Raw genomic sequence first — 11691 nt, 5'->3', positions numbered from 1 at the left:
GCCCACATCTCATGGTTTATTTCAGCAGATGGAGTTTGATGCAGGGCAACAGAGAGAAAACAGTCAGGAGAGAGGAGTTGTGACCTCAACCCCATCAGCCACGTGACACATGACTAAAGTCCATCCTCTGATGACAGCCATAGGATTCACCTAAAGCCCTAGAAAAACTAAGAAATTAGATTTTGTTGATATGAATTTACTATGTAAGATTATTAGGCTATATATTTATATTATTTTAAAGAATTTATGGTTTGATTGTACATCTCCATAGTGTCTGGTAATCTCACTGTGAACAGTTTCCCTTGAGACAATAAGGTTTGTGGATTATCTACAGTAACAGGAACACATATTCTACAAAGTCACATCATCAGATGTATTCTTTTGATGATTTTTGCACCAAAATCAAATCTCAACTCACGTGTCAACAATATTAAAATCTCTGAAACTGTACCTTTATAAAACAAGGTGTCAAAAATGTTCTGGCCACTAAACACATGAACACCATTTATTTTCTTAAAACTAACTAACTTTAGTTCAAACCATTAAAAAAAGTAAACAGAGCAAATACAAAGTGCAACACCTGTCCACTGCAGTCGTCCACAGGCCAACAGGCTTGACGTCATGTCACAACACTGAACCTTTCCCTGCTCTGTTTATATCAGTGTGAACTTTGGAAGCAGGCTGAATATACTTGTAATTTAATTACCTGGGCAGGCAATCAATGCTGTGACCTCCATAGTGAATAAATCATTTACACTGATGATACAGTGCTTTTTAAGAATTTTTTTTTTTACCTTGTTTCCAACTTAACGCCACCCTTCCTGTTGGTGAGAGAGTCATAGTGATCAGCTGAGAGACTGTGGCATCACATCATAACTATACCATTGTGCTGTGAGTGAGTGTGAGCGAAATAGGGAAATTCCTTTTTGCTCAGAGTTTGGCAGAAAGAAGGAGAATAAGCAAGAGTTGGGGGGTGTGGCTGGATGTGGTGGAGAAATGACGATGTGTGTCATGACGCAGAAACCAAAGAAAAGAAATTTAGTTAGTAGTAAGTAATCTTTCCTGGAAAGGATATCCTCTTTCTTTCATCTGCCATCTCAAACTCTCATCAGAGCTGCCTCTGGCTGTGAGTGCTTATCTCCCTCCCTAATTTTTTTCCCCCTCCTGACGAACTTTATAAGGCGCTTCCTGTGAGTGATGACATCACAGTGCAGCTCACAGGCAGCGAGGGGAGGGTGGCTGAAGTAGGAGGAGTGACAGATTGGCCATGAAGCCTGTTTATCCTCCTGAATGAGTGTTTGGTGAACATGGAGAGAGTTTTCTCTGCAGGAATATGCAACACATTTAATATTGAACTGCATTTATACTTTTTTTTACTTTTGTTGTTATCTTTGCTCAGGATGTTTCCATGTGTGTTTGTTTGCTGGTTTTTTTGTTTGTTTAAACTAAAAAAAAACTATTTACCCCAAACTTAGTTAGACGATGGGGCCTGGGTCTCGGAAAAACCTATTACATTTTTGTTCAAATGCAAATTAGTGGGCAAATGCAGGATTTTTTTTCTACTCTCGTTAACTAAGTCTTACAACAAATACATAATTTATACTATCAGACCATTTCTTGTTTTCTTTGATGCCTCTATGATAAGAATTAGACAACAGTGTAGGATTGTTCAACCTCGATGGAAGTAAATGCTCTACTGAGTGCTGCTCTCGTTTTATTCTACATTTATATTTTGTTAATGTATTTGATGGACAGAGGACTCAATATTCAACAGAAAAAGACAACAGACTCATTTTCGTCTGTTGTCCCTAGCCAGGTCTTAAAGGGATAGTTCACCAAAAATGAAAATTCACTCATGTCTACCCACCACTATGCCGATGGAGGGGTGGGTGAAGTGTTTGAGTCCACACACCTTTGAAATTTCAGGGGTAAACAGTTTTGTTTGTTTACCCCTGAAATTAGGATAAACAAATCACAATTGTCAAAACAATTTTGCATGTAACAAAAACAATAAGAATCAATGAGAGACAAACAAAACCAACAGCAATGCCGTGCAACATATGCAAAGATTATAGATGAGTGTTTCCTGCACCAGTCGCCAGTCGTTGAGCTTGACACTTGTAAATAATGTTTGTGATGACTACTGTAAATTTCACTGGGGAAAATGTTCACCCACTGCTCTGCTGGTCACATGGTCAGGAGGAATCCCAAAAATGTGCCTGTGAAATTATAAAGGGGGATTAGCGAAAGCCTGGTCCGTGCAGGGGCCAAATATGTAATGATAAGCCCTTTGGGTTTGGGGGGCCCCCGTGTTCAAGCTGTAAAGGATTTACGAACTCAGGCACAAGAGCGCTCTGTTCTTTCTCCTCACTCCACACTCTCCTCCGCTCTCTGCCACCATTGATTCAACATGCGAGTTGTTTGTCGTTATTGTATCGGGGTGTTTGGTTAGTGTGAATGTCAGTGCTGAGTTTGTTCAGCTCAGTCGACATAGTTAATGCAACACCAGTTAGGGTCTAAGTTGGCTAAGTGACTGGAAACGGAGGGTGTGAGGGATTGCACGTCCCCGATTTTTCTTACTTTACCTAAAGTGAAACAAACAGGGGTTGTGTGTATCAAACCTATATGTTTCACATTTTGTCAGGTAAACAGATCATGTCCAGCTATAAAAGAAAAAAGCCCAGAGTGATCTGATAAGAAGGACACTGAGCAATCTGGGCTCCATTCATCTGACAGCAGAATACTGTACAGATAAGAGACTCTCTGGCTGTGAGTCTTTGCCTGCTGTCTTTGTTATCTCCCCTGTAGCCATCCCCATTACTGCCTCTGTCTCCCTGCACATCTCGCCCTGTGCAATTCACTCCTGACTGCAGCGTGCACGCTTGTTATTACAAAGCCACACATTTAAAACACAACACTGGTTATATTTGAAAGGCTGAACTTGCAGGGTGTTGCTTTTGCCTGCAAGGAGCAGCTGTAAAACATCAACCTGTTCTTTTCGAGAATGATCCCAGAGCCTGCCCAGCATTTAACAGCCTCCTTGTGATGTACTTTAATTAAATCACAGAGCAGCTACTGTTCATGTGTCTGCTCTGCTGATCCCACTGGAACATTTTGTCAGCTGAGCATATATCCTTGTGTTCACACTACGTCTGACTGCAGGGTTAAAGCTGGTGATAAATGAAGCTCTGCTGACTTTAATCGCATCAAGTCAACTCATGCTTAAATGAGCCCTGTGTGTATATGTTTAGTTTATTTTGTTCATTTCTGGGGAATTTAAAATACACACTGTATTATTTGTGCTTAATTTATTTTAAATCATTGTCCAGAAAATTCCAGCTTCACTCCCTGTGCAGTTAGGGTGACTGTGGCTCAGGAGAAAGAGCGGGTTGTCCACTAACCAGGGGTTTGGTGGTTTGATCCCAATCATCTCCCCCATCCATTGCCCCCATTGGCAAAAATACTGAACCCTAAATTGCCCCTATTGACTGTTCCAGCCTGTATAAGTTATACTAACAGTGCTGTTGAGAGTTTTAAGATTACAAATACAGATCATTTGACCATTTCACAGAAATATAGTGCGCAATCAAATGATTCTTCATTTTATGATACTCATCATTTGATACTAATGTAAACAGCTTCTACAGGTTTATGGCTTTTTACGCATTACCAATAATATGTTGAAGTCAACAACGTGAGTGACTCTGTGCCGGTCCATGTACACTCCAGCGTGAGTGCTTGAAGAGACACTGGCGCAGAATGCAGACTGCGCCTTTAAGGGCAAGTGCGTAAAGGCGGAGCCACAGCGCGTCTCCAGGCTTATAAGGCTCAGCTCACTACAATGCTCGACTTGTCTGAAAAAGCGTCACAGTGCAGCCGGAGCGTCAACAATTCGCTGGCGCCCCGACCCTGATGCAATAGGAGTCTGAAGTTTAGAGATTCAAAGTGAACTCTCCCCCTCCAGCCCGTCTCCCCAGAGGAAGGCAGGAGCGAGGATCTGTATTTACCACGGAGGAGTGTAGGAGCTCAGCCGGCGGAGGAGAGCTGGAAAGCTGTTTAGGTGAGTCCACACATGTGAAATGTTCTGGTGGAGGCTGCTGCTGCTGCTGCTGCTGTGTGTGTGTGTGGATCCTGCCTGTTGTTGTGAATGTTGGTGCCAGCTCCACACGTTGATGCAACTTCAGGCTCTTTAAAAAACAAAAAAAACAAAGATTATTTCCACGTCTCACATCTTGTTGTTTTATTCGTGACACTCATATTTTGAAAGGTTTTATAAAGAGCTCAGAGAATAAAGAAGACGAGTTTGAATAAATAAACACAAAGTGGGAATGTTTATTTCCCCCCATATACTTTTAGGCGATCGCAAATGATAAACTGGTTTATTTTTCTATGATGGGTTATATCTATCTATGTCCTTTCCGCTTAAAGTAAAAGGAAATGATCATTCATTGTGTATCATCATCAGGTGGCCTTGCCAGATAGCTGACTTATGTGTTGTGGTGTGAGTCACCTGCGTGCTAGAGGGCTTTTTAACCATTACATTATCTCAATCCGGTAAAGTGAGGGGGTGTGCACGCTGTTTGCTTGCCGCACAGGTAGAGCGGGTATGGTTGCTCGGAAACCGCTGCAGGGGTGACATGAGCGGGGTGTGAACTGCTGCTCTCAAGGCCTGCGAGTGACAACCACCCTGCTATCTGCTGGTGTTTGACATCACTGCTCACCCCAGCAGACCTCCTCACCCCACAGCACCCATGTGTCATCTGCACACACAGATGGAGCCAGTCCACCGAAAGAGCCAGACAGGCCAGACGTTAATATAAATGATTATAGAAGAAGTAGAGGCTCATTCTATGTTTAAAGGTTCAAAAATTGGTGACTTACACAATCCTCCCTTTAAGAGGGTCAATGCTCTGCATGACTTCACGTCGTTTGTTTAATCCTGTTGCCTGTAAATGCTCCTATGGTTAACTGCCAGGATGAACTGTCTTTGCACCTGTTGCAAGAGGAAGCACGGGCCCCCGGGGATTCATTATCGAGGATCATGTTGCTTCCCGTCCGCCAGCCGAACCGAATCTACAGCCCTGAGTGACGGGGGGTGGCGTGCCTTGTTGGGCAGTTTGGCTCGGGCTGATGCCCCAGGCCTTCTTGTTGTTTTAGAGCTTTGTTTCTCGCCAGCTGTCGGGGCAGCACATAAATATGGCTCATAGGAGACCAGGAGCGAGGGGGGCCGTGTTCTGCTCAGTCATCACTCCCACATTATAAGGAAGACAGTGTGTCTCTGCCTGTGTGCACACACCTCATTTGTGGTCTCCAGCAGAGATAACCATGCACCAGGGTTATGGAGGCACCTGTTTCCCTGCATTCTGCAAAACAGGATTAATGCTGTTAAGACTACTGCTGGTCCACTCAAGTCATGAGATTTGCTTCAGCAATGCACGGCTGGTGTCACACTGAACTCAGACATTGTTATAGTTACCCATGATATCATTACACTGTGGACTTGAACATTACATTTTCAGACTTTCCTGGGACATCATGAATGGGATTATCAAAAAAAAAAAAGTATCCGGTGTATGGCTGAACCCACAAATATCTCAGTGCTGCAGAGTTTCCTCCTCTCTGAATATTGTATACATTGTTTACTCAGCCCTGACGCATACTTGACGTGACACAGACATTCAGGTGATTTGACATGAGGAGTTCTTGCAACATCAGGTATATCTGTGGTAACAGGAGGAGCCCCATCCTGTGCTGTTCAGGACAAGTGAGATTGCAGCAGCAGAGCACAGCACATTCACGTTTTAAAATAAACCATAAACCTGTTGGGATTCGATGTTACAGTCTGTAGAAATGCAAAACTGAAGGCTGGTAAAGTAGATTTCACACCTTGAAAGTGGGGTTTGTAAGTGAGTAAAGAAATGAATTATTTATTTAATATACACCTTCACCTTTCAATCACATCAGTTAAACTTGAAGCACCTCTTGCTCTCCTTGTTTCCACCCAGTGAAACTTTTCTTTCTCTTAAAGTGCAACAGATCATAGCAACTGTTTTATAACATTGATTTTTGTTGGGGACTTATTTTCATTGTTGATCAAGAGTAGTACTTTAATTCTCACTTTGGATGACACACTGAGCAGAACATTATAAACAACTGAGCTCTGTCCTCAGGGCGCATTGGGACTAAGTGTCTCAAAGTCCTGTGAAACCAAGCTTCTGTCTTTCCTCTGTCATATGAGATTTGTGTCCTCGCTTCTCATACAAAACAGACAAGGCCATAACTAAATATTGTCCACCATGGTGGGCAGCAGAGCAGGGGAGATTTCTGTGCCTTGTTTGTAATATCAGTATTTTTCTTCTTCCTGGCTTCACTACAGGATATTGTCTTATGCTGCCAAATCTGTGTCTGTCCATCTGCTCTTGCTTCCAAGCTCCTGTAACCCTCATTCATGGTTGTGTCTTGGCTGTGTTACAGTTCAACCAGAGGCAGGGGCAGCCAGCCGGGCGATCTGAGTGTTTCCTGGCTTTGATGCGACCCGAGTGTGCCTGGAGCATGTCCACAGTGGGCTTGACTGCCCAGGAGATCTCTTTTCCCATAGAAAACCCCTTCCTGCGGGGCAGCTACTGTCACAGCATGGCTGGATCCAAATCCTCCTGGAGCTACCGCCCAGAGCCGAACAAGTGAGTGTTGAGAGGCCAGGAACAGTATTAATCGTTTAGGGGAAAATTGTCAGAAAGGATGTTTTTATTTCTAATCTGCATGACATGCTTTAAGTGTATGGTCTGATTCTGAGATTATTTGTACATTACAATGAAATGTTATTAGGCTGAAAAACATAACATTTTTCCTCTTTAACAGCTTCTACTTCAGTATGGAGAGAGCACACACAGATCACAGCTCTCAAACCCAAGAAAAGGGGCTGCCTCCACCATCTCTAAGTTATGATAGTAAGTGCAAGATCTGTCACCTTCATATTACAGGTCCTCTGAAATAAATATAATCTATTATATGACATAATAGATTTTATTGGTGATTTTCCAGAAATGGAGGGAAAGTTTACAAGATCTGATGAAGTTGTAGTAGTAACAATCGCCCTCAACATCCTTTCTTTGTTTTCCTCTGACAGGACATAAACACAGTCCCAACACACAGAGATTACCTCCAAAGAAATGCCGGCCCTCCCATCTCTCCCTGTCCTGCACTGCTGAACCCTCCACCCCAAGTCCTGCCGACGATGACCAGGTGGTCCCCTCATTCCAGAGGCTCTCTGTGTACGAGTGCAGCAGCCCACCACAGACACCGGGCAGATGCTCCAAGCCTCTGCCCCCCATCCCTCCACAAACAGACTTCTCCCATGAGCAGGCCATAGACAGTGAGGTCGAATTTTTCACGAGAACGGACGACAGCTGTTGCCTGGTGTCCGATCCGTGTCCCAAATCGTTTCCTTTTCGATATGGAGTCCTTGGTCGACGGAGCTTCAGGGACTGTGGGCAGATAAACTATGCTTACTCTTACTACGATGGCCCATTAAGACCACAAAGCCAGCGACACCCCCAACAGCACCATCAGATGCATCCTCCACAGGAAGTACGGGAACAGCATGAGCAGCATCAGCAGCAGCATGAGCAGCAGCAGCAGCAGCGTCAGGAACCGCCTAAGCCGGTGGTCTGTCAGAGACAGCAGGACAAGGCTCAGAGGAGGCTACGGCGCTCTCACTCTGGCCCGGCTGGATCCTTTAACAAACCCTCACTGCGCCTCGCTTGCCACAAACGCTACACCCACAGTATGGATAAACCTGAAGTTCCACCCCCTATCCCTCCTCGAACAAAGACAGGAGACTACCGTCGCTGGTCAGCAGAGGTCTCATCTGGGGCTTATAGTGATGAAGACAAACCACCTAAGTTGCCCCCAAGAGAACCTTTGTCCAGGGGCAGCTCTCGTACCCCCAGCCCCAAGAGCCTCCCAACATACATTAATGGAGTGATGCCCCCTACCCAAAGCTTTGCACCAGATCCTAAATACGTGAGCTTTCGAGGTTTACAGAGACAGAACAGTGAGGGCTCCCCCTGCATACGTCCTGTTATGGAGAACGGTGAGAAGGTCAGCAACACACATTACTACATCCTGTCTCAGGAGACTCACCTCGTGTAGAGACATTTTCTTCAGAACATGGACAGCTCTGCAGCTCGCGATACAGAAATGTCGGACTGCGACTACAACACCAGGCACAATGTGGATTTAGTCAGATTAGTTTTAGTAGAAGTAGCAGAGGACTCTACTGTACATGAGCAAAAACCACTTGACAAAATGGTGAAACTGGACACTAACAACCCTCAAATTGCTGCTTTTACAGTTTTTTTTAAATTAACCCCTTATGTATTCTGATCACACAGGGTATGTGCGCACTGTATTCAGTTACTGGTAATGTTGGAGTAGCCGTCACAATCAAGATACTTTACATAAACATTGTATCTCTGATGAGGCTGTGGGCAAAATTCAACACTGTAGAGCTTATTTTTGATATGATTATTTTTTATTTCATGACATAAAATTGTGTGCTGTTTTTGCTGATGTGGTTCAGTCAGAAAGGAACAAGCAGGCCTTGGACCTCATGTGCTCAGTATTTTGTGTCTGTCAGGTTGAGGCTGTTTGATGCTGCTTTCGTATCTCACTGGGGACAGAAGGTCAGTAATGTCACCACAGATCGCTTAATCTATGAAGTCTAAACACGAGGCCAATTACTTTCTAACAAAGTGAAGGATGTTAGCGTGCAATTCTCCATTCTGTTTGCTATTATATATCGACACTGATGGCTCCTCCTGCCTTGATGAAGATTCAGTCTTATTCCGGCCTATACTATGTCTGTGTAAATTTGTGTTTCTCACATGGCACATTGTCATGGTACATGTTGTCCTTAGAGGGGGGTACATTACTGGTAGCTATGCATGTTTCCAATGGAATGTCTAGTGCAGCTTAAATGGCGTAGTTGTCTGTTGATGAGTGTGTTTGTGTATATTATATGTGTGTGGACGTGTTTGTGCATACGTGCATGTGAACAACGGTCGGAAAAGTGTTGTGGTGATTCGTAAAAGAGTGACTTTCTACGGTGAAGTAGAGAATTGTCAACCATATTTGTTACTGTGCTCTGCTTGTTGAGCTCAGCCCTCCTCAAAGTGCACACATTTGTTTGCTTTGTTTCAGTCACCAGGTCTGTTCTCTCGCACAGAAATCGACCTGTTGAACATAACTGAATGAATGTATGCTCTTCTTACTGAAATTCCGTCAAACAGTTGGTGGAGCTTTTTCTTTTTTTTCTTTTTTTTGTTCAAGCTGTGAGTCATTGCTTGGAATGAATTTGCCTCAAATACTACCTCCCTTTGATATTAAATCCTATACTTCATATACTCCCCATTTAAATTGTGTCCTAAGGCAAAATCATGACATCATAATCTACAAAACATGAGGTATACGGCTCCATACGTGACCCGGGACAAAGCTCAAATAGGAAGCTACAAAGTCAAGTATAACCGAATATCCTTAAACTGAGATTTTAGATCAGGCAGATCTCAGAGATGTGAGGCTAACCTGTTAATACAGACACATTACAAAGACAGTGCAGGGTTTACCTACCTGACACAGACTTTCCTGTTCTGCTCATGCATTCCTGCCTTACATGATTGCAGTGGGTGTGGTCTGAGAGACTTTGGCTGCTGGCAGCCTAGAAAATATATGAACTTTTATTGTTGTAGATTATCCAAGACGCATCAGGATGATATCATAAATGTAGCATATGTATTGAAGTAACCCTTGGTGTTCAAATTGGGAAACATAACTGCTAAGGTCAAACGGTCATTGAAGTATGCTTCTTCTCTCCCTCCTGCTCACGGACCCTTGCCAACAATCTTGCTTTTGACTTAAAACATTTTTTGAGAAAAATAAAAGTTTACATCATACACTGATACTATTTAATCTTAAGGTATTCACATGTCTTATTAGAAATGATGAAACTGAATGAAGTTTATTGAGACAACTTCTCTGCTGTGGTGAAGACATGCACTGGGAGAGTACAGTATGCTGTGTACAGTATTTAACTATTCCATTTGTTATTATGAATAGTCTATAAGTATATAGTCTTTAAAAAAAGAAAGCAAAATAAAATGACTTATTTATGAGCCTGCTTCGTTCTGTTTCTTGAATCTGTCAAGAGTGAAGTGTCAACTCAGCTGTCTGGCCTGTTTTATCACCCACACACACCCTCCTGCTGTGCCTTATTGTGACTGGCCTCTATCCAGAGAAGGAGAGTGACTTACAATGGTCGACTGACAGGTGTACAGTATACTGCCATCCTCTTCCTGGTTATTGCAGTCTCCTGTTGCATGACTTACTAGATGCTCGGTGGCAGCCAGTTTTGCACCCACAGGTTTTTTAAGCACCTTACAATGTTGCAAATGTTTTACTCTTGACTTGAATCCATGTGGTTAGGCATGGAGCCGAACCCACAGCGAACTGCACGTGAGATCAGAGGCCAAATAATAACTAAATACACTGGAATTCAGTTGCACTTACAACTTCCACCGTAACCTCGCAGCAAGGCAGTGACCATTTCTGTAGGTTTGCTGTGCGGGTATAACATTTGATTTTGCATTATTCTTTCAATGAAAACAAAAGGCCGCAGAAGGAACTATCTAGGCCACCTGGCTGCAAACCCTTTCACTTGTTTCCTTCTCCAGTGAGCTGCTAGGTGACAGCATGGGTGGTGACTAGGGCAACCAAAAGAAAGACAGGTTGCTCATTTTAAATATAGTCTGCTGGAGGCAAGAATGATCCAGTGGCAGATTAATTAATAAGATGTGTGGTTTCTGAATTAATAGAAAAGCAAAACACATTGTTGCACCCATGTGACACTAAAAGGTGCTGTGACGCCAGAGGGAAGAACTCGCTTGGACTTCACTTTCACTATTTTCATGATTTCTGACTAACTGTTTTCTCAGACTCAACAAGAAAAGGCACAAGTGATCATTATGATTCTGTGTTACAGTGAGACATTTCCCACACCATCTGAAATCTGCAGCTGTTTTCTGTCCTTTCTGATTCTTTTCAAAAGCCACAGGTTTACAGAAACCCTCCTGACTAAGCTTTTCCTCTCTGTCAACACAACTTGAATCTTACTTGGGTTTTGGCGCTGACTTGTGTTCATCTCAGGCATCGAGGACAAAAAAATTTAACTTCCGGTCGATTACATCAAATATATTTGTTGCCCTCAGTTAATTACAGAGAAGTCCTTGGCTGTCACTGTTGATGGATTTTAAAGGTGGAACAAACTCATTTATGACATGAATTATTACTGTAATTATGATTACCGCATGTCTCATTAATTGCTACACAGCCTCTGGAGATTGCAGAAGGAGAACATTTCTCTTTGCTGTGCCCGGCTCATAACACAAGTCTGCAGTGCTACATAGATCTGCAGAAAGATTAACTGGTAGTTAGAATAATGTTTATTAAATAACAACCGAATAATGTGTGACAATGAGAAGTGATAACTAAAACACCAATATCATGATATAGTAATTAAACTCATATGCTACAATAAATATGTCAAATTGACAAAATGGAGTGATAGAGCTGGATCCATATCTGAAATCTGATAAATAGTAAGGAAGAACAAAAAGTTATGTTTAATAATAATTA

The 11691-nt window shown here is 42.9% G+C and overlaps 1 protein-coding gene across 1 annotated transcript; it reads left to right on the top strand.

The window, feature by feature from the left end:
• Positions 1-3650: 3650 nt before the first annotated feature.
• errfi1a (ERBB receptor feedback inhibitor 1a) lies at positions 3651-10172 on the top strand. Its single transcript, XM_020101705.2, has 4 exons — positions 3651-4060; positions 6475-6680; positions 6859-6947; positions 7127-10172. Exons 2-4 carry the CDS (start codon positions 6529-6531, stop codon positions 8149-8151), a joined length of 1266 nt encoding a protein of 421 aa, XP_019957264.1. The 5' UTR covers positions 3651-4060; positions 6475-6528; the 3' UTR covers positions 8152-10172.
• The last annotated feature ends 1519 nt before the right edge of the window (positions 10173-11691 follow it).

This window comes from Paralichthys olivaceus, chromosome 2 (genome assembly GCF_024713975.1).
Source record: "Paralichthys olivaceus isolate ysfri-2021 chromosome 2, ASM2471397v2, whole genome shotgun sequence".
NCBI lineage: Eukaryota > Metazoa > Chordata > Actinopteri > Pleuronectiformes > Paralichthyidae > Paralichthys > Paralichthys olivaceus.
Note: the sequence above shows the minus strand (reverse complement) of the source record. Positions and strands in the feature narration are given on the sequence as shown.